Source organism: Crassostrea angulata, chromosome 10 (assembly GCF_025612915.1).
Source record: "Crassostrea angulata isolate pt1a10 chromosome 10, ASM2561291v2, whole genome shotgun sequence".
Classification (NCBI taxonomy): domain Eukaryota; kingdom Metazoa; phylum Mollusca; class Bivalvia; order Ostreida; family Ostreidae; genus Magallana; species Magallana angulata.
The window spans coordinates 55,478,918-55,503,003 of NC_069120.1; the positions used below are offsets into that span (position 1 = coordinate 55,478,918).

Sequence of the window (24,086 nt, forward strand, 5' to 3'; positions counted from 1 at the left end):
TGGAAGGGGGAGCAACCACTACTCTTGATTCTCATTCATACAAGTTATGAGAGAATAAAAGGTCTTAATCATGAGAGGGAGTTAATTGTATTAAGTTGTTATGTGTAGAGGATTTGTTGAGGAACGAAGGGAATGTTAGTTTTAGAGAGGGGGGTTAGATATTAGTAGAAGTAAATAAAGGATGTTAATTGTAAGTTCTGATTTCAGTAGAGTAAAAAAGGGGGGTGTGGATGTAAATGTTGATTTCAGTATTAGGCTGTTGATGTGGTCAGGTTAAGTGTTGTTATAGTGAGAATCCGCCAAGTCCTGGTGAGTGGTCCCTCTCAGGGTGACAGTCTACACAGTGTAGAGCGATGAGCTCAGTGATGACATCAGGTTATACACTACAATAGGATCACACAGCCAATCTTGTTATATACTACAGTAGGATCACAGCCAATCTTGTTATACACAGCTTTAATTCTGGTGTAACACCGTCCACCAACCCAACAAGATTATCCCCCCTTGTTTGACCATTTCCTGAAGTTTAAGTGCAGCGGTCAATTTATGGGAATCTGATATCAGATCCCCAATAGAACAGTGGATTGGTGTTGTTCTATACATTTATTTCTATGCAGAAATTGTGTATTGATTAACTATAGAGAATTTTAATGAGTTCCAGTTCTAAGCAGGACGGATATCTGTTTAGAATTGTCTTTCTGTTCTGGAAATAAAATCTCCCTGAAAGCCTGGGTAGAGAGAGAGAGAGTATTTAAACCTTACAGTGACACTGAGTTGACCACGAGCCCTGAGACAACAAAACCTCTATAGATTTTAAATTTGCTTTTTGTGTTGTACAAACAAAGTCTAAATGAGCATTTGTTTGTCATTTTCCCTGAACTATTGAGGAATAATTGATCTGTGTTTTTAAACAGAGCTAATATTTTAAGGAAATGGGGTAGCTTTTTATCGGAGGAAGAATTCAATATTATTTGTAATAAATTAAAACGGTAGCATGCTTGTTCAAAGACTTGGTCTAGGAAACAGAATTATGATTTCCCTGAGAAAAATAAATGTTGAAAGGTGTTGTTTTTTTCCTTTATCAAAGGTAGTCAGAGACACGAACAGATAATGAAGTCTCGCTGGATGTTAAAGCAAAACTCCAATATGTTATTAAAATGTCAATATCTCCCTTGAAAAAAAGATAACGAACACAGAGAAAAAAAAGAAATCAATCCGTAATTCGGGGAAGCTTTGTGGGTAGTGAAAACAGAATGTGGAAGTGGGTAACATGGTGTTGAAGTGAACAATGGGACAGTACGAACACAGTCAATCAGGACTTATTGGGAGTAAATATAAATAGCATCGAAAGCAATAGATTTCAGGTTCATAAAGGCCAGGAATTTTAAGACGATGGTTCAGTCTCATGATTTGAGTCGTAATAAATAGATTTGCTGTCTGGAGTCATTTAAATGAAGAGTTAAGAGGAGAGAGGGTATTGTGACACCGACCATGAGTCCCTGTCAGATCTAGAGTCAGGTATACAGAGCTGGGGACAGTTATACTGGGGGGGGGGGGGGGTGGTCCTCATCAGATAAACAGTCAGATACACAGAGCTGGGGACAGTTATACTGGGGAGGGGGAGAGTCCTCATCAGATCTACAATCAAGTATACAGAGCTGGGAACAGTTATACTGGGGGGTGGGTGGGAGTTTGACAGTTGTATTTGGGTGGAGATCGGTGGCTGAAGAGCCTGTCTTACTGACGTGTTGATTGGTGGGTCTCTGGGTTTATCTCTGATTCGGGGAAGTAAACAGAGAATTGGAAATAATAACTTCATTCCAGAATAATAACAGGACTAAAAAGGCTGATAAATTTCACAGAAAGTTGATGACAAGTGTGAGAACGTTTGTAGAGTAGATAACAGGTGATAGGGGCCAGGTAATGGATCACCAGCTGAATGGGGCAGTCTGACCCTGGGGCTTAGGTATTACATCACCTGTCTATTGTCTACCTATAACACCTGGCATTACCTTGACAATTAACAATAACCACAGGAATTAATTAAAATCATTATATTATAATAGCTTAACAGAGGTAAATTTGAATTGGTCAGCCAGGTAAGCAATCAAGGGAGAGAAGTCACTGTGGTAGAAAAGAAATGTGTGAAGAATTTCATTTATACCTAGAGGCACTACATTAAGTGAAAAAACAACAAACTATCTAGACAGGAAAATCTCCTGAAAAAATATGCATGCATGCTCAGCTTAAACTTTGTTATTTCTCAGTTGATGGGAGTTTAGTTCATGCTAACAGTAAAACTTCCCAGGAATTCAAAGTACATACATATTTAGTTATTTATGTCTTTTAAAACTGTTTTTAAAAAGAAATGAGATGAGTATTGAAGGGATGTTAAAGCTTGTTGATATTGCTTGTATGACTGGTATGATGTTATGCTACTTGATACGAGGAGTTCAAATTCAAGAGTTTCAGTGACAATCTCAGCATGTATTGTTGAGTGACGGAGAACATGTCAGGCTAAAACTTCTCCGATCATCAGATGTCTTGTGTCTCCGATCACCAAAAGTCCTGTGTAACGTGAGACTTAGGTTGGCGATCAGTCCGTAAATAAACTCATTTTCTTAAGATGACCTTAAAGAGGAAGCAGGTTAGGACAGGAACTGGCTGAGGGGCGGGGGATGAAGGCGTGTGATGTTTGTAGAGATGGGGACCAGGCCCGAGTTCTGTGTACAGACGTCTTCAGACCACTCTAGGATACCCCTTACCACTTTATTAACACACATATTGCCTTACACCCGAGTCTAAATATGTCCTGATTTTCTTTGGAAAGCGTGAGGTGGTATTTAAATTTTGGAGGATCTTGGGTACACAATATATTGATTGATTGCGATGAAAATTTATCTGTGTAAAGTAAAAACCCTTGGAAGGATTACAAGTGTTTGAACAAGACTGGTCGCCGTGGTTTCGGCGAGGTGTTTTGAGGAAATTAGTGTGGTATAGATTTTGTCATTTTTACCCTGTAGGGGGTGTGCTTTGATCAGATAGCGGGGTCATGGTTGATTTCTGATTACTATCTGACTCTCACTGTGTCCCTTTGTAGATTAAATGTTGTCTGAGGCCAGCACGGCCTGTCCACACCTGTTACATCTCCTTGTGTAGGTAAAGTAAGCTGATGTAAGGGAAACAACCCTTACTGTCTTGACGGCAAGTGCAACAGAGGGAAATTGAATGTGAATAAAAGCTATGCAGCGGGTCATGATGTTTGTAGGTTTAAATAAACGCTGAACATAATACCGCGCCAAGCTGATACCTCTGTTATAAAGATATGATAGAGGGTTTAGATATTACATTTAAAAAACACCTAGTTTTTCTTTGTACTTCAATATCATTTAAAGCCGTTACTGGATTGGGCAAACTTTTCAGAGTGAAATCCCCACATTCACTGGACAGAGAATTAGGGGTACCATTCAAATGTAGAGGTTCAAGTATTGTATCATAGGTAAATATGTGAGAGGGTTGAACGTGTGTAAATCTATGGGATTATCATAAGGTGATATACCAGAGCCATTGCATTAATTAACAAGATCAGCGTCGCTCAGACACATTGTCAATTAAACACCATCTCAAGTCGGACAATATGAAACTTGATCTAATGACACCTGATTTTTGAATAGACACAAGTATATTCGTGCATCCTGAGATTGCGAAACTGAGGGGGAGTTAGGCTTTGTTGGTAACAACGCGACAATATTATTGGATCGGCACGGCTGAGCTAGCAGCGTGCTATATACCTTCTATTATTTGTCAATGGTTGACTGCCTTGCTATGTGTGTGTATTGAGTGACTCCTCTCTCTTTCTAGCCTTGTTCTTCTCTGGATCTCTCTGCTTTCTGTTCTGGTGAGTAGCTGATTATTTGTGGGATGTGGGGAGGGACAGTGTCCCGGGGGGAGGAGAGAAGCTTAATCACGGGGTGGGGAATCATTGACCCCACAAATGAACTGTGTGACAGGATTCATAACTTTCATTTTTGTTCACACCCCTGGCTTCTGGATCCCTTCCTTGTTTGGAGGAGATCTCATGTTACAGGTAATTGTCATCTTGTTTTGGTGGTGTGAATTGACCTGTTATAGGTGTGATTTTATGGAGTCTTGCCACTCTGTCACTGACCTTCAGATACAACCGCTTGCCAGACGGTGGGGAGATAAAGATGAAGGGACAGACTTGGATGTCCGACTCCATTCAGCGCTGCCATTCTGACAACGTTTGTTGGGCATGGCATTCAGCATCAATTGGTTAGGTCCATTAATTCGGATCAATGTTGTGTGTAGTGCTACAGGATCAATGATGAGTGTTTGATGTCACACAAGCTGTGTATAGACAGCGGTACTTTGTCACAGATGTTACTCTAAATATCGCCATGGAGACACAACTTTACGGTCACTGATGTCCGGAGTTGTCCGTCATGGTCCTCAACAAGGGGCCTTGTCACACCTCATGCTAAAGTTCATGCACCTCCAGAAGTTGCAAGATTCTACTCTCTGTCACATTTGACATTTGTATTCTTTGTACATATAATTGCTGATAACAGTCTTTATGAGCCAATCTGCATATAGGATTCTGAAAAAGAGAGAAATTGTAGTTTGATTGGAGAAAAAGTAGTGATTTCATGTATTATTTTAGTACCTCCTGTTAGTGAGATAGTTACAGACAGTTATTGTCCTTTTTGAGATGATGAGTGACAGTTATTGTGTGTTATTGAGATAGCGATTGACAGTTATTGTCTGCTGTTGAGATAGCATTATGTAGCTGTGAGTATAGTGGCAAATTGAATCATTCCAAGAAGCCATTTTTATGTAGTGTATTTTATGTTCTCCTGTTGTATGATTTTGATGTTTAACGTGATTTTTGTTTCTGTTTTACAGCGCCCCTCTGACGACCTGATGTCACAGTCACCCATGGTTACCAATGGGACCAGTCCCCCTCACCTGTCCGGCTCGGACAATGACGCAAAAAAGGTGAGTACGTTGTCCATCAGTCTGTCTGCTGGTCCAGGAAGGGCTGTCACATTCAGTGACCCCCCCCTGTGGACTGTGCTGTATCGGTCCTACAGGTGGGTCGTGTGTGTGGAGCCGGGTTGGGACAGAGTTGGATTTAGATGCTGTGTTGTAGATAGGAGACATCTTGCAAAACTACTCATCACACACAGGTAGATTACACTGCTTACCTGAGATGATTGTGTTTTTTCTGTCATTGATTTCATTGTGGTATTGTCAGGAGGTGTATTAAAGAATATTGTTCCGTGTAGTCTTTATAATCTGTGTGTCAAAGGAAAACTAAAAGTTGACAATGTTGGCTATTGATTTTGTACATGATGGTTTAATGTTCCCAAGGATGGAATTGATTTATTGGCGAGTTCATCAGTGAATTGAGTGTCGCTTACCAAGAAAAAACTGATAAATGATTAAAAAATTGATTGTGAAAAATGAGTGAAACACAACAGACAGACGAAAAATCCATAGCATGGAAAGGTGACAGTAGAGTTGGCTGCGAGTGTCACCTGGAATCCATGGCATTCGCCGGCAGTAGAGTGAAATATTTATATCATAGCAGAACCAATCAATAGGCAGACATAGGCAGATCAATATTGTCACCTGAAGTTAGTTTCTATGACACCGTCATATCTCCAAAACTCGACACACTGGTCATTGCCATGGAGACGGGAAATAAGCGTCCCAGCGGACTGGTTCGCTCTCCAAGTGTCCTGGCTAATTTTTGTCTAATCCTGTTGGATCGACACGATTGTAATTACCTCCTAAGGCCTGGGATAAGAGCATTTAAAAGGAGTGAATTTAAATATTATTGCATTGTAAATGGCACATTCATTTAAAGTATTATAAAAGGTAGAGGGTTTAGCGCAAATTTTAATTATAAAGTTATTGGAGAGTCATGGTGACTGAGATACCAGCCATCAAATGAATGGTTCGCTCAACCATGTCCAAGTCTGATACCCTGCCAAATGAGAACGGCAATTTTTTATCCATTTAATTTTTGTTTACTTTTCTTTAAGCTAATGAAAGCGGATCTTTTGGGGAGTTATTTATGAATGTCCTGAAAAAACTCTGAATGTTGCCACAACCAGAAATAAGTAGAATGTATGGACTTAGTGTAAGGCTTAATGAAAACACCGCATGAATAGAGAAAAAAGAGAATTAAATCACATTTAAAATTCGGCATTAAGCTTGTTTATGCTGAGACAAGGGAGAATTTGAAAAACTGCCACGTAGAATGAAACGGATAATTGGGCTGGTAAATGAAATGGATCAATGACTACGAAAATTGCAATTCTCCACTCTCCATAGCGGGACTAGAGTTCTCCATATGTTGTGACTAGAATTTGATATGATTCATATCTATACAGCATTCAAATATCTGATGACTGTAATGTCTCTAATTACGTACTTAATGTAGCGTCCACATACGGATCTGTACACGTCGGAGTAGTCGGAGTTTATCACTAAACAGAGATCCTAACTTGGTGTGTGGAAACATTACAGGCTCAGAAAGTTAATAAACTTGATTTGTGAATGACATAATTCACACTTTGATTGTTAGTTATCTAGTGAGGCCTTTACATGCTGCCACTCCAAATTAGAAACAACTCTTAGCGTTATTATTTCATGATAAGTTTGGTCAACAGTAAATTACATGTAGTAGACTGGGGACTTAGGATTTATGTACACAGATATTTTTTTCCGCTATTTTTTAAGAAAGTTGACAATATTAGATAGAGTTGATTACCTTTGTTCCCTTATTCCATCTGGATGGTTTAAACTTTACGCTACCTCTTTGGGACTCAGTTTTAAATCCTGTCTCCAGGGGTGTTTATGCTTTACTTCACTGTGATATTGTTACATGTATTGGATAATTAAAAAGATATTTTAGCAAGCAGACATAGTTGTTACAGGGCAGTTACTTTATTTTGAACATACTGAATATATTCATCTTTAGTGACTCAACTTGGAGCTTGATACTTTCAAACTTCTGATTTTAATACGATGGCTGCTTGTTGTTACAGGTGAAGCTGGAACAGAACTCGCCCAATGGGCCGTCCCGTGTGGTTCACATCAGGAGTCTCCCGCCCGACTGTACGGAGGCAGACGTGGTCCAGCTCGGAATGCCGTACGGAAAAATGTCAAACGTCCTCCTGCTCAAACAGAAAAATCAGGTACACTCCTAGAAATGTCTTACATGAAAAACTCTGGTACACTAAAAGTCCACAACATAGAAAACTTAAGAAAACACAGGAAAATCGAGTACACATAATAATATTAATAGATCAAATCTGTAAATACCAATGTGGATAATGTGTTTCTGGGAGAAATACATGTAGAGTGTTTAAGTAGGTGGTAGAACAGTAATGTGAAAAAAGAAAAGTCCCTATCTGTTCACTGCTCAAGGAAAATCATGATATTTAAAATCAGAGTATGTGAAACATGAACTAATTATTTTAAGTTATATAGACCTTTCTAACATAAAGTGTAGAGAGAATATGAATATGTTCCTAGTGAGAATCCCTGTCTGATCTTCTGTATCAAGCATTCCTAGAGTTTTTAGACGTGTAGGCCGTTGCAGTAATGTTGTAATAAAGTTTCCACCTCTGTTCTGTTTAGGCATTCCTGGAGTTTTTAGATGAGCAGGCAGCCGTCACCATGGTCAGCTTCCACCAACAGAACCCCGCTCAGATCCGCATGAAACCGGTCTATGTGCAATTTTCAAATCACAAGGAGCTCAAAACAGACCAGGCCAACTCATTTCAGGTCGGACTTTCCTTCATCAAACCAACTTGCATTTGAGCCATAATTTACTTTATGTTAAACCAGAGAAAAGACAGTTCTACAGTAATCTCTGCAGCATAGTCTGTGTCGATGAACTTAAAAAGTAGATGAGAGACTTTAAAAGACTGCTTCTTGGTGAAACACTTGAAAACGTGATGTCTCATGAAACCTCGCGAAATGTTCTTGTTTGCAAATTAATGTTTGGTTACATTATTCTTGTAACTTTAGAAAGAATTATGTTTTCTTTTTGAAACTTTTTACTTATTTTAAAAAAAAAAGGAAGGCCTGATTTTATTTAATGAAAGCTGCTGTGTGGACTTTTCCAAAGTGTTAGAATAAATGACATAGAATAGAAGTAGATATTGGTGATGGCAATAAATAATGATGCTGTATGTGATTTCATTATGTATTTTGTTGTTTTACAGAATGCTACAGCCCAGGCAGCTCTTCAGGCGGCATCCGCAGTGATGGGGGGCCCCACAGAGGAGGGACAGAAACGCACCACCCTCCGCATCATTGTGGAGCACCTGGTGTACCCTGTAGGAATAGAGGTGCTATACCAGGTTAGTCAGGGAACCAGCCAACACAGCTCTCCTCCACCAGTTTAATGTTCATGTCCAAGATCAATTCTAAAATCATGGTTTAGCTGTTGTTTTAGCATTTGGTTATATTGAGGCAAACTTTTTTGAAAAGTTTTAACTTATTTTTATGGGTTTTTTCAGATTTTTTCCAAATTTGGTAAAGTTTTGAAGATGATTATATTCACCAAAAACAGTGAGTTTTTAACTTGTCTTTCTGTTGTTATTTACTTGCGTTTTGTTGAAGTAGTGACAGAGAACTTGACCCAGAGAGTAACCATGGTAACTATTTGTCTTACAGATTCATTCCAAGCTCTGATTCAGATGTCTGACCCAGTGGCAGCAAACGCAGCAAAACTGGTGAGTAGGGAGAAGTTCTATATCAAATCGTTCTGTGTGGAGTAGAAATGAATTGAGAAAAAGCAGCACTGTAAAAGAAAGTTATGAAGAGATGTAGTTTAATTAATGACTTTCTTTTACCTATATTAAAAGATATGTTTTACAATATTTGAAATGTACAAAATTTAAGACAAAACTTAGTTAGTTATATCCCCCAAAAAACAATAAAACTGAGCTAATTTTTTAAGACGTTGGATCAGTTTAATGGGGATGAATATGTGTGTTATTGCAGTCTCTTGACGGACAGAACATATATAATGGCTGCTGTACTCTAAGAATTGACTACTCCAAGTTAAACAATCTGAATGTGAAGTACAACAACGACAAGAGTCGAGACTTCACAAACCCCAACCTCCCGAGCGGGGACCCCGGGCTGGACCAGGCCATGCCCTTTGGAGGTAAGTCCCCCCTCAGACCCCCTTAATCTCTAGTTACCGTATAACCGTACACTTTGTATATAGAGAATTCACCCACTCAGTGTTTGACCCGTAGATGGAAAAGTCAAGGTTAAGTCACCACTGGAACTGCGTGAGTAAATATTGATCGAAAGTTTCGTTACCTTTAGTTGCCAGTTGTTGTTTTATGAAGAGAAGATGAAGGACAGATTTTATGTTCTATTTGCCATTATTACACAGTTATTTTCTTATATATAAAGTTTATATTGTTATATCCAGAATCTGTTGCTATTAACACTGACTTTGGTGCTTATATAAGTTTGTAAATTCATTATACTAATTATTTATGGTCATTGTGTATTGACCTAACCTTTAATTAGTGCATCTTCTCACATTTATTGACTTTCATTTTGTGGTTAACTTTTATCAGAAAGAATAAGGAAGAATGTGACAAGATGCTGTTATATTGTGCAGTGATTTATATAGTTCTGGTTCTCTGTGAAGGTCACTGTGGTGTCAAGGTCACAGAGGATTAAGAGCAGTAATCTGTCATATCATTGTATTCATAGTGACACTTCCTGCATCCTATCACACCCGAAGCTAGAAACAGTCCCCTTCACACACGTTATAGAAAGTATACCCTATCCTCTAGAATATATGTTAACACTGCCCCAAACCTGAAACAAAAGCTCTCTGACATTAAAAATTGAATTGAGGAGAAATATTAATTGAAAATTTTTGCATCTTTTTCGGATTCTTGAAAATTGTTTAAATTAGATATGTTCTGAAACAACTTCGGTATTTAACTAGAATTTCAGTATCGCTTTGTTCCTGTGACAGATAAACAAAGAAACAAACCACCAAGCCTGCAATGATACCAATGTGTGCCCCTCCCTTTCTCTCCCCATCCCTTCATTAGACAGTACAGGGTGTGACTAAATCCATCTCCCTACATTAGACAGTATAGGGTGTGACTGAGTAGATAGCAGTCGTGTCCGCTTTGATGAATCGCTTTATGCTTTGTCTGTAGCCAGTTATCATGTAGTAATAATGGCATGTGTTTGGAAGGTTCGGGCAGCCTGGTGACACCCATGGTTCCAGGGATGGGAGCAGCCCCACTAACGGCCTACGGTGCCGCCAATGTGGTGGGAGGCACACCTGTTTATGGTACTAGTCACTTATCACTAATTCTCTTTGTCTTGTCCTTCTCTCTCCTGTCACGCTGCGCCTTTACACTGTCTGCTGCTCTAATCAACCATCAACAATGACTTAATCAACCATCCATGACCTCTACAATGAACAAAGACTAAATCAACCATCCATGACCTCTACAATGAACAAAGACTAAATCAACCATCCATGACCTCCACAATAAACAATGACTAAATCAACCATCCATGACCTCCACAATAAACAATGACTAAATCAACCATCCATGACCTCCACAATAAACAATGACTAAAATCCACAACCAACGATCACCTCTTAAACAACTACAAACTGACTTCTAAATTAAACACATCGACTGAATCAACCAAAAGACTGACCTCAATATCAACTTAGACTGACCTGATAATCAACCACGACTGACCTCAATATCAACCACAACTGACTTTATAATCAACTTCAATTGACCTCTAAATCAATTATGACTGACTTTAAATTAACCACGACTGACCTCTAAATTAACTACGACTGATCTCTAAATCAACCATGAATGACCTCTAAATTAACTACGACTGACCTTGATATCAACTACAACTGACCTTGATATCAACTACAACTGACCTTGATATCAACAACAACTGACCTTGATATCTACCACGACTTACCATGACAGAGACTGTTTGACATGACCGTATGTAACTTTGGAGTGGACTAGTAGAACTAACTCTAGCTGCATGTTTGTAACTTCACTACAACACCTCCCCTGCTTCTGTCAATCAGTGCTGTTGGGGAATTTGATTGGTTAACCAATGCTGGGTGGGTGTGTTTAGGCTACTGATTGACAGAGTGGATCCCGAGTGTGTGCTTGGCATGAGAAGATTTCTTGCCTCTTGATCTGCTCTGACTCTCTCGTTTTCTTTCCTCTTTTAGCAAGTAACTTGAGTGGAAACAATTCAGGTGAGTGAATCTGCTTCTTCAAGAGGTCATGACCCTTGGAATGTTTTCAGGCCATGACATTTAAATGTGAATAGTCCACTGCTGTTATTTATGTAAACAGGCTTGAATCAAAGCACGGAAAACATTTGATTGCATTCCGTCCTTCATAAAATTCTGTAGTTTGCTATTGAGTATTGTATGATATTTAAGTATGTAATTCCTGTTTCAGAACCAGATTATGATGTGCTTTTAGTAATGCTAGGGCTATTATCCAATATTATCTTGTTTGATAAAGCTAAATTACAAATCTGCATTTATTGAAAATTCAGTCAACAACAGTTATGCATGAAAATAGTGATGGTGGACCTGCTGTGTTTAGATTAGTTTTGTCTCTTTAAGGTATCATCAAAAGCTGATATAGATTTGTAAATTTGACAATAGATAATAATTGATGTGGATCGTATATGTGTATGTCACAGACGGCTTGATTTGTACAGTTCTTGGCTGTTCGTCATGGTGGCAGATTTCTGTATTTGTCTGAACTGTGTCTTTTCTAATGTTTGTTTTCTGAATTTCACTAACTTTATCTATGAATTTATTCCTTTTTTAAAACTGCCTTAAATAAAAATAAGATGAAAAAAATATTTGATACAAATTTGCAAATTTACTGGTGAAATTTACATGAGAAGTTCTTCAAGTAATCAATAACAGCTCTGGGTTTTGTCAAGTAAAATTTTTTGTTTGTATATAAATTTTGATATTTTGTTTCACAGCTCAAGTTCCTCAGATGTCGAGTTACGGCGTTCCGAGTGCTCTGGGAGCTGCACGGATGATGACGTTGAATGCGGCAGCAGCGGGAGCAGGGAACGCAGTGCTCCTGGTCTCCAATCTCGACGAACAGGTCAGTGTTACACACAATGCTATAGGCCACCGCTAACAAGCTAACATTGCAAACCAGCAGTAGCTAGCCCGCCCAATGAGGGGTTGAGAAAGACCGAGGCCCACTTAAGTTATCACGGTGGGGCTAGCCACTGTTGACTTGTCTGGGGCTGAAGACTAGCTTATGGTCAACCACTCCAACAGGTGCTTGCTGTTACAAAGTTAGCGGGTGAGCTAGCATAGTTAGCTACTTTAGTTTTTGTAAAGAACTCTGCTAATCATCTATAAAAATCTTGCCAAGTGTTCTAGCCTGCCGCTAATGGATTGGTGTATTTTTATTGTTATAAGCCACTGAGCAGATTGACTCAGTACTGTGCTAAGCTGGCCCCACAGGAAGAACGCAGCCCTATTACATTTAAAACAAATTCTACTTCAGATGGACCAATTGAAAGATTTCTTATTTTCATTATCGGGCATATCAATGCAAAATGTATGAAATAAAATACCAGAGTAAACAAGGACTTTTGGAATTCTGTGCAGTCTGTCCCCATTTTCCCGTGCTTTGTAACTACCATTGCTTATCTTCATGTGAGGCATGCTTACTCAGCTCTACAGTTGCTTTCACCATTCTTAAGCTATTCAGTCCGTATAATCTACATTTTTTCCTGCTATCTTGGTAGACCTGAGTTAGATTTTATTCAAATCAATGTATATATATATTTCTTTATTCACTTTTATTTTTTTACAGAAGTGTATTTCTTGCTTACCACAGCATAACGAGCTCATCTTGTCCCCAATCTATATAGCTAGCTCAGAACACCAACCAATGAGCTCCCCAATCTAAAGCGAACTCAGAACACGAGCTCCCAAATCTATAGCAAGCTCAAAACACCAATTTATGAGCTCCCAAATCTATACATAGCTCAAAGCAGCAATTTATGACCTCTTTTTCTTTTAGTTTGCTCAAAACATAGATTTACGAGCTCATATTTCCCTATATTTATAGTTAGCTCAGAACACCGATTTTATAAAAGCCCCTATTTATTGCTAGCTGAGAGCATCTTATTGTAAGCTCTTAACATTACCTGTTAATAAACAGAAGAAAAAAACTTACAATGCACATAAAATATCAAAAGTATCATAGGGTTAGGTTTTTTTTTTACATATATGTATCGTATGTGTAAATTTGTGCACATTTTTGGTGTAAGAGGAATTAGGTATTTTAAAAAAAAGCTTGAAATAGAGCTCATTTGCTGTAGGTTAACTGAGAAGTCTTGGTATAAAGGGTTAATCTGTACCTCAGTGTAAGGACCATGTCTGAGAATGTACAATTATAAGACAATGTGTATATGTGGGTGGGTGGGGAGGTGAGACTGAATAGCTTGTACTAGGGAATTAATAGCATGACATAAGTGGGCATGTTGATTTTGTATAGACTAATGTAGCACACTGCTAGAGTCCCTAGAAAGTAACCACATTCACTAAATTATTGATGTCTTTTTTTTATTCCCATACTCTGCTGGTGTTCTACACGTGGACTTTTTCTCCTCGGATTCTTGGTTTCGCTCTGCTAACTTCCTGTCTCTAGAAGGTTACGCCCGACGCTCTCTTTACCCTTTTTGGTACGTTTGTATTTTAAAGCACTTCTTTTTTATTTAGTCTGTTTCCTGTGTATTGTAGTATTATCTGTACATAGATGGAAATTTTCATAAAGAGCACGAGAATCAATTTGTTCTGCTGTGATTTACTTGGCCAGTGGAGTCCTCTATTGTTACATGTGTTGACTTTGTACAGGTGTCTATGGTGACGTGCACCGAGTGAAAATTCTGTTCAACAAGAAAGATAACGCCCTGGTGCAGATGGCTGAACCTCATCAAGCTCAGTTAGGTAGGTGCCGCCTCATCAGGTACAATTAACCCCACCCCACCACCCCAGCCCCCACCCCATTCACATCACATCATCTTGGTTTTGTTAAAGATATCAACTTTTCTAAACATTTGAATTTTTAAATTAGTATTTCTTTATAGTATACAGAATTATTTTTGCTCGTTTTATTTTTGACATGTCACAGTAATTAGATATTTCACCCTGTTTAAATTTGCCTGTATGTCATTTAACAGAAGATACCTGCAGTTTTCAATTTGACCTGCTTTAAATTTGTCCACTGTCAATGAGGGCAAATGATAAAAAAAATGGGGCTGGAATAATCCTGTGTGCATTAAATTTCAATTTCCCCCAAAATTCTACTTGCATAACTTGAATGTTATTGAAGCCCTTCAGGGTCTTTATTCTAGAAAACTGTGTACAATTCAAGGGTAGAAAAATATGTGACAGACTTAAGATCATGGTATTAATTGCATGTAACAAATATAGGAGAAATCCTCAAATTCTTTATTTACATGATTGGCATTGACAATGAGGGTAATCATAATGATATGATTTGTTCCTATATACCTGACAAAATGCTGCATAAACAGACAAGTAGAAATGTTAAGGTTCTCAAAATTAGGTATCACTTCATTCCACATGAAGGATAAAATACTGTTTGTTTTTAATCATGATTTAAACTAGTTCTATTCATTAAGATTATATGCCCTACTTCAAAATCAGTAAATTTTGCATTTTGCTTAAAAAAGCACTTAATATACTGTATGTTTTTACACACTACATATTATTTTACTGAAAATTTGAACAGAAATTAAATGCAGTGATGTAAAACATAGTTAAGAATGAGTACATGCAAATCAAGGTATTTAATGCATGCCAAGATATAAATTAATACTAAATCTATTTAAACTAAGATACAAGAGTAAATAGAACCATTTTAACAAGTCCTTGGACTTTCAGTTTGATGTAACTATCTATTTCTTGCGTCAAAGCAAGTTAAAATGACACTGGTTTGAAGCGAAATATACACTGATTGCGTAGCCTTACCTTAAAAGCCAGACAAATCTTGTTGATTTCAAAGAGCAATGGCTGGGTTGCCTACAATGAAATAGACAGGCCTACATCACCATGCTGTTTGACACAACTACCCAAAGTCCAAGCTCTTGTTAAAATGGTTCTACAAAAGATTTCATACTGCAGCATTTAGTGTTTTTCTGCTTCAGTTGAATTTAAGTTTTATGCTAAAACATTACCATCTAACACCATAAATGTGCCCCTACAATGCCCAGACTTTCCAAGATTTTTTGCAAACCTGTGAAAAAACACTGTTCCATCATTTAGTGGTGAAATGTAGAGATGTTAGAATGTAGTTGAAAACCTGGGTGATGTTTGCCCATAGTTGAAATGTCAAATATTGTTGAAATAGAGGATACTGTTGAGATGTGAGATATTATTGAGATATGAGATACTGTTGATATGTGAGGCATTGTTGAAATGTGAGATATTGTTGAGATGTTATAAAGATCTTGGTGAGACAACTTGTTTTATCTTGGTTACAGCAATTGCTCACTTGGATAAAGTCAAGGTGTGGGGTAAGAATATCCGCGTGACACAGTCCAAACACACCCTGGTACAGATGCCCAAAGAGGGACAACCGGTAAGGATTACAGTAGAGTACTATCAAATGATTGTTAACAATGAAGGAATCTTCAGCATGGAACTAACAAATGATTGTTAGCACTAAATAATCTCTAAAGCATAATTCTGTCAAATGGTTGTAATGATTGTTATCAATGAATGAATCTATAAATCTGATTGTATTGTGAGCACTGAATAATTCCTACACACATGATGGGTGTGAGTAGTGAATAATTCCTACACACATGATGGGTGTGAGTAGTGAGTAGTGTAGGGTGAGGTGTGTAATTGATCTCTTTTGTTTTGAGCAGGATGCTGGACTCACCAAAGACTTCACCAACTCCCCTCTACACCGCTTCAAACGCCCCGGCTCCAAGAATTGTCAGAACATCTTCCCTCCATCCGCAGTGCTGCATTTATCCAACATTCCGTAAGTGTCCGAATACTTCAAATCAGGAACCCTTACATTCAGTGGATGTCAGACCAAGTTATAGTTTAAAAAAAAATCAACAAACCTAAATATTCTAGCAATATCAGATACACAAAATCCAAAATCCCATTTAGAAGCCAATTCTATTGCTGTCATGTAGCTATAGAGACAGTGTATAATCAAAACAACGGCATTCCTTCAGATTTATCATACAGTTTGAACCAATAATTGGATAAATAAAAAATAAGGTATATAAAACTTTTAAATGATTGATATATTTTTTTCATTCAAAATCATTAAATAACAGTTTTAAATGAATTCATTTCAGACCCAACATAGAGGAGGACTTTCTATCTGATGCTTTCGCGCAGCATGGACAAGTCAAAGCATTCAAATTTTTCCCGTAAGTTTCCAGAGGAATATTAAATAGTTTGAAAAGATTTTCTAGATCAAAAATTTTTATGCATTTAAAATAAGTAAAGCTTCAGAGTCATTTTAAGCAACAACTCGATGTGCTGAAGATATTTCAATCATTAAACTGATATTCCGATGATGTTTAGTTAAAGCCCATTGCTTCTGCTCTACTTTTCTCACTTTTCAATTCTTTGAACTGTGCTACATAAATTTGACATTGATCTTGTTGTGTTGTAGGAAAGACAGAAAAATGGCGCTGATTCAGATGGCTTCAGTCGATGAGGCGGTGACAGCACTGATAGTGAGTACTAGTGCTCTTTTGTTAGTATAAACTGTTCTCTTCGTGGTAGAGAGATAGAAAGCCTCTCGTACATTGCTGCATTCAGTAAAATACTACCATAAAAATTAATTGCATTGTTATTTTTAAACACTTTTTAAGAATACAATTTTATATCTTAGGTTGATCAAGTAAATTTATTCCCCTTTTCAAATAATTTGACAATGAAAAGAAAGATGACTATTGCAGTAGAAATAAAGATAGAAACTAAGTTTGAAATATTTTCAATCTTTGAGTAAGAAAGTTATGCTCTTTGATCGATGAAGTTGTCGGTGATAACTGAATGGTTGTTTTTGTTGCAGGCTATGCACAACTACCCCCTAAGTGACACCAACCACCTGCGAGTCTCATTTTCCAAGTCCACCATATAGTGTGTGCCGTGTGCAGCCCATCATGACATTACTGAACGTTGATTAATTGCCTCCCTTTGTGGGTGGGGCTCTGGTGGTATATGTGAAGTGCCTTTATGTGGTAATGGCATTGGAGTTTTACAAATGCCATGTTGAATGTGCAATGATCTCACATTTACCATTCTCGTCCAGTGTGGTGTCTGGGGGGTCAGGAACCACTGACCGGCTCACTGACCTCGCCCCACACCACACTGGACCCCAGGGGTCAAATTTGTTCAGTTTCAATTTTTAATAGTTGATTTATTTTTATTGTTGAAATTGTTGGTCTACTATATGATGTGTTTCTAACCAGGCTCTCCAGTATTTTTCAACGTCCCACACAAAGAAATCCATTTCTACATGTAAGCCTGGTTTTCATTGGTGCTGATATCAGCATTCATATCTATTGAATCACCCAGCTTTAACTACCAAGGACAGACTAGAGTGTCCAAAACATTCAGGGGAACCGAATCATCAACTGTAATGTCAGTTACCATAGCAATACAACATGGCGGGGGGTATACTGCTGTCACTGACACAAATGGATCTGAGGGAATTATGGGAACAAAAGTCATCTTTTTTTGTACTATGTTGATGTTTTGTAGCTTTTTTTTATCAAGACGGAGATGTTTTTATTTATTACTGCTGGTCTCTGATTTTTTGAGAGCCACAGTTCAGAGATGTTACAGATCAACTGTTAAGATATTACGACATATTTGTAATAAAAACAAATCAAAATTAGCCTCTGTTGTCATTACAGCTATATAATCCTTCTCTGATTTTCTCTGTCTGTTTTTTGTTTTCTTTGTCATCACCATAGTACTTTGTATATTTGTGCATTAAACTTGACACTTGATCTTCTGTCTCTTTCTGTTCTCTTTACCTATGTGCACTGTCTCCAGCTCCCTGTGACCTTGACCTTTGACTCTCATCTCGTGATCTCTGGACCTCTCTTGCTGGTACTATATATATACTACTATATATATATTGGGTCTCTCGCTGACCCATTGTGATCACTGATTATCTGTCGTCTTGGTTTGCTCAAACGTATTGGACCAGAAGCCAATATAATGTTGAAAGTTATGAATTAAGAATTTCAAGAACCCTACCCATGTCTTAAATTTTAGACTGTAATAACTGAAATTGAAATCTATTAAACATGATGTCATCTGAGAGACAATGTGCATACGAGTGTTTCATGATGCCTTTACTCAAATTGTATCACCCGAATATATAGAGAAATCTACAAGTATTGAACGAAATGTAGAAAAGAGTATGTGACTTAAAAAATGTTAAGAAGTGGGGTCTTAACACAAACTTGTTCGTGTTCCTTTATTTAAAACATAGGTAATCACAAATTACAAAGCTCATTGAGATAAAGCATCGCCTTTATGAGACCACCTTTATCATATTATATGAAAATCATAGTTGATGATCTTGGATATTCATGGATTCTGTTTTGACCCAATATTGTATATCATCTGTTAAAAAATTGTATGATAATCATATGTTCATTTCATACGGTATTATGAGATACCATGTTTATCAATACAATAATTTAAAATACAATATTGCATCCTATCATACTTACAATATATTTCATTTAATACAATATAAAACTGTAATAAATAATGATGAATATAATATTGTAACCTATACTATGACATTACATCATTTTATACATTATTGTATTTAATCACATTATACAATATCTATAATACAATGTAGTATTATATGATACTATAACATATCATGTAATACATCACAATACATATTGTAACATTATATTACATTGTTTAATATAGTATGATATCGATCATATTAGACACATAATATGATATTGTATCATGATACAATATAATTTGAAAAATTGTATCATATCATATGATGAAAAAATGACAATAACAATCCGTGAACCATCTCAAAAATACAATATCATCTGATTAAGTAAGATAATTATATATTTTATTATATGATGGATTAATTCCTACATGTAGCTCTGTGATTGGCTCAAATACAACTATCTCGAAAACAGAACGTTATATTTACCTGCATGTGACCTAGAAGGTCAATATTATATAAATAGCGCCTGTTTGGGAGGGTAATTGTTGAAATTGACAGGTTGACAATGTTTTTCGAGGGGTGTCAATTTCAACAGTTACCCTCCAAAACAGGCACTAATTATTTTATTATACTGAATGTGCTATATTTAAAGTATATTATCACTATTTAACTCTATATAGACAAATAGTCAATAATTTTAATATTAGCATCGCGTCGGGCAATATTTCGTCCCTCGGGGCTAATATAATCAATGTTGCCCTTAACCACAGTCAATATTATTACTTATTAGGTTAGTTACTGACTCACTACGGAAATATATTGGGTTGATCAATCTCATAGATGGCGAGGCGAAGCCGAGCCTTCTATGAGATTGATCAACCCAATATATTTCCGTAGTGAGTCAGTAACTAACCTAATAAGTGTTTTGTTTTCTCGAGGACTATCAAGCGACATATTTATTCACAAATAGCGATGATCTACGCAAAGCCATGTACAAGATGCCTTACATCTCGTCCAATTTAACTCATTTAAACTCTTCAAAATTTTCAATCCCACCTTTCAAATACTCTTTCAAAATCTTTGCTTCACCCATGTTTACTTACAATGTTTTGTTGCTATTCAATTTCAAATGTTTTCCCCCTTTCCTCTGCTGAGATTTGAGCAAATTTCGACGCTGCCATTTTGTTCTGCTCCAGACAAAACAATGTGACGTCAATATTCTAAGGGCAACTACTCTAATTTTAAAGAATTTCAAAGGGCAACAACTCCAAATACTTTAAGAACTTACGGCATGCAGTTTATGTATTAAATACTATGTAATGTCGAAATGAGTAAGTGAAGCGTCGACCAATGACGGCCATATTGCCTAATATTATTTCTCACAGAACAAATATAGAGATATATGAGGCAATCACGTGCTATGTTTAAACCAATGAAAATGTGACGTTTCAGTCCAAGGGAAAACAATTGTATATGATTTTTAACCGGGTTTTCCAACGGAAAATCCAGTTATTAAAATGGTGAAAATGGCGGGCGGGCGGCTGCCAAAAGGGTACCCTCATTGTACGGATAACTCCTTCCACAGTTTTCAAGACAAGAAATTGTTCTTTTGCAAATCACTTACAAGTACATATATCAGAGGTGTGCATATTGCTAGGATTTAGATTTCTGAATATTTATGAAAAAATACCAGCTTTTGAACTTAGTCATTTTTCGCAAAATATTCCATATAGGGTACTCCATTTCACCGGATACGGGTTGACATGGATTATGGATACAGTTCACATAAAAGAATACCCGGTTGGCTGTCACATTGACAGCTTTTCACTTGTTTCTTCAATGTACAAACACATCTATCAAGCAGGTTTGAGTGAGGTCGATTTTTTAGCATCCTTGATAATGGAGATCGGGCTCTGCATTTAAAGCTTTCTCTTTAATTCATTAGTATTTAGTCAAATCATTTATGCAAGCTATTATCGATAAAACATGTGACCTGTTCCGAAAAACTAAACCTCATCCAGCATCTAAAACCTATGGCTCAGATTTTGGCATTCATGTCTGTCAGGTGCATCAGTATCATAAGACGCACCATCCATGCAAGTTTTGTTAAGTTAGGACCAGTAATAACTTGAATATAATCTATAGAGGGCACCTGCTCCAAAAACTTTATCCAGCTCTTAAAAACTTAACCTCATCCAGCATCCGAAACCTATGGCTCAGATTCAGCGTTTAAGCCTGTCATGTGCATCAGTATCATAAAACACACTTTCTATGCAAGTTTGGTGAAATAAGGACCAGTAGTAATTATAAATGGCTATCAAAGGACATCTGCTACAGAAACTTTAACCTGGTCCAAAAACCTTTACCTCCTCCAGCATCTGAAATTCATGGCCCAGATTCAGCATCCAAGTCTCTCAAGTCTAAAGTATGTCCACATGCATCATCCATGCAAGTTTGGTGAAGATAAACATAAACATATAAAGTAAGATGCAGGACCTGTAACAAAAAGTTTAACCAGGTCCGGACGCCGACACAGAGGGTATAGCATAAGCTTGCTCCAACTTCAACAAATCGACGCAATGGCATATTCATAAAGTAGCTAATCATTCGCAGATCCAGAATTTTTTTCCGGGGGGAGGGGTCCAAATTGAAAGTCGGAGGGGATGGGGGCTAAACTTATCATCAGAAATCTTGACCAAAACAAAAAATCCCCAAATCATGAAATTCCTAATCCTGGTACCTATCGCTTCCCCCGAAAAATCATACGTAGGTTAATTTTTTTTTACCAAAATCATGAAATTCTAAATCGGGGGGGGGGGGGGGGGGGGGGTTAGTCCGAGGCATATTTGCTATAATTTTAGTATGTAAATTTAATAATTTTTTTATTTTCCGGGGGAGGGGGTCTGGACATTTTTTTTAATGAAATATCAGTTTAATATGCCGATTAAGATATTGAAAAATTGTTAAAATATGTGTCAAAACAAGTCGAAGATATTCCAATGCACAAACTATCTGAAAATTTGATCTGTACTGTAAATAAGGAAGCTAAAGTTAGAGTAGTCCAAAACAACTAAGTTATTATAAATGTTCATTTTCTTCTTAAAAACCTTCCGCCACAAAATATAATCCCTTACTAAACTCTGTAAATATACAATTTTCACTGAACTTTTTTATTCAAGATAGTTTATTTGGCATTGTAAAATATGAATTTACAAGTAGAATTAACGTATTATGCATATTTTCCAGACTAGGGGTACACTTGCCTGCGTAAGTAGGTACAGCTATACCTATTGAAATGATATCGACAGACCTAGATAAGACCTAGAATTATTAATTCCCACCGCCATAAAAACTTCCAGCCAATATTAGTCTTTTGTTTATTGAAAATGTACAATTTAATGATCAGAAATGAATTCTTATCCTCACGCAACAAATCGCCTGGAGTATAATGTTTCTGAATATTCGGAGAGAAAAGGGGCCCGATTGGATTAAAAATGTACGCATTTTCTAAAAATAAAACCCACAACGCAGTCAACGGTTATAAAATATAACAGGAAATCACAAGGATGGATAAGTTATGTTGTAACTTTACAATAAAACGTGCAATAACTCACACAACCATACTTGTAAAATGTACACAACTAAATACAAATAAACAGCGGAAGAACATGTGCTGCAACGGAAAACTACGTTTAAACACTATCAAAAATCTAAATTTTCTCAAGTTTGTCATAAGGAAGCATTGGGATCAAGACAATTTTTTTCAACCAAACAGTTGACATTTAATGACAAGCCCTACTGAATATGCATATGAGATGGACAGTTCTTTGTTTTTTTTTAAAACAGTCTTAGCAATTAACGAGAATTCTTCTCTTCAATAATATAAAGCAGTTGATTCGATATCTATTTCTTCAATTTGATATCATACATATCTTTAATTGTCATGCTCTGAAGCTTGCTCACATCCATGTTTACCCAGGTACATACACCATCTTCTAAACAATCATCGATGTCTGTATTTATCATTTCTTTTGTTTGATGACTTTGATATCCTACTCCGTTGTTGAATTTGTTTCCACTCTTTTTCTTTAGATTCGTTTTCAACCTCGCTTCACTAAAAAAATGGTAAACTGGTGCAACATCAGTCAGTTTTCCTTTCTTTGGTGCCGCTGTGCTGTCTTTCAGCTTCTTGATTTGGGTGATTGGACAAACAAGTCTTCTTACAAAAGCATGTGTTCTATCTCATGAGCAAAGTATTGTCCTTCTGTTACTGCATTTAACAAACAAGCCATTAGAGAAATATTATGTGATTGTATTCCCTTCTTCATCTTAGCTTGCACGGTCAGTTTAACCAAACTAAGAGGTAACCTTTCAAAAGGTAATAGAATCTTTACCAGATTTCAACCATGCAGCAAAATAGAAAACAGAGTTTATAAATGTTGAGCTGGCATGTTTAGGCATGGGTGCGAGGTTAGGAGATAATGAAGCACTTACAGGGTTCCATCTGATCTCCACGTCAATCAAAACTCTGTCTCATTTTACTTTAGTAGTTTATAATGAAACACAGATGTGATGCTTTTGGATAAACGGAAGAACTATAGTTACAAGAACTGTCTAAAACTGGGTAAAAAGGAGTTTCTGTATTTCCGGCGACAACAAGACTAAAATGCTTTAGATGGTAAAAACACTTTATATAAACTTAGGTCGGTATGGTGAATTCTAAAAATCTAAACATTAAACCACAACAATCTTAAGACTATATCCTGACTAATGACAATGATGAATAAGAATTGTAAACAATAGTTATTAGTACTATAAGCATAAGTATATAACATTGAGTAAATCTTCAATCTGAGTGTGTCATTTATTTCAAGACCACAAATTAATAGTTCAATTAAGATGATTAAGCAAGTATGGTAACATAAACAAAGAGTTGGTTGAATTACTCTTTTTATAGATAAAATGTGATATAGATAACAAACATTTTGATAACAAATATTACTCCATGATAGATTACTTATCTGCACTTTCTACCCTTCCAATTGTATAGTGTTGTTTCTCATTAGTATTTCTAACACTTCAGCAAATAGCGTGGTGGTGTCATTCCTTTTTGTTTGTTAAGGTAAACGTCCGTATTCATATTTTCTAAAACTAATTAATTGCATTAGCAAAAAAAAAAAAAGAAACAAACAAACAAACAAACAAACAAACAAAAACAGATAGGGTACCTAAATTTCC

At 36.8% G+C, this 24,086-nt stretch overlaps 1 protein-coding gene across 8 annotated transcripts in view; it reads left to right on the forward strand.

The window, feature by feature from the left end:
• Positions 1 to 18,141, forward strand: part of LOC128164441 (polypyrimidine tract-binding protein 1-like) — a 30,400-nt gene extending 12,259 nt beyond the window's left edge. For 3 of the 8 annotated variants that reach the window (XM_052828250.1, XM_052828251.1, XM_052828245.1), the window contains 16 exons: positions 4,924 to 5,016; positions 7,077 to 7,226; positions 7,672 to 7,818; positions 8,262 to 8,399; positions 8,559 to 8,610; positions 8,716 to 8,774; positions 9,046 to 9,211; positions 10,277 to 10,375; positions 12,085 to 12,212; positions 13,779 to 13,812; positions 13,985 to 14,077; positions 15,637 to 15,734; positions 16,024 to 16,145; positions 16,474 to 16,548; positions 16,797 to 16,860; positions 17,199 to 18,141. In XM_052828250.1, the coding sequence (XP_052684210.1) occupies positions 4,924 to 5,016; positions 7,077 to 7,226; positions 7,672 to 7,818; positions 8,262 to 8,399; positions 8,559 to 8,610; positions 8,716 to 8,774; positions 9,046 to 9,211; positions 10,277 to 10,375; positions 12,085 to 12,212; positions 13,779 to 13,812; positions 13,985 to 14,077; positions 15,637 to 15,734; positions 16,024 to 16,145; positions 16,474 to 16,548; positions 16,797 to 16,860; positions 17,199 to 17,267 (1,587 nt within the window). In that variant the 3' untranslated portion in view covers positions 17,268 to 18,141. Of the gene's footprint in view, positions 1 to 3,729; positions 3,899 to 3,979; positions 4,088 to 4,923; positions 5,017 to 7,076; positions 7,227 to 7,671; positions 7,819 to 8,261; positions 8,400 to 8,558; positions 8,611 to 8,715; positions 8,775 to 9,045; positions 9,212 to 10,276; positions 10,376 to 11,305; positions 11,333 to 12,084; positions 12,213 to 13,778; positions 13,813 to 13,984; positions 14,078 to 15,636; positions 15,735 to 16,023; positions 16,146 to 16,473; positions 16,549 to 16,796; positions 16,861 to 17,198 lie in introns of those variants that run through there. The other 5 variants (XM_052828252.1, XM_052828249.1, XM_052828247.1 and 2 more) reach the window with 5 other exon arrangements.
• Positions 18,142 to 24,086: the final 5,945 nt, after the last annotated feature.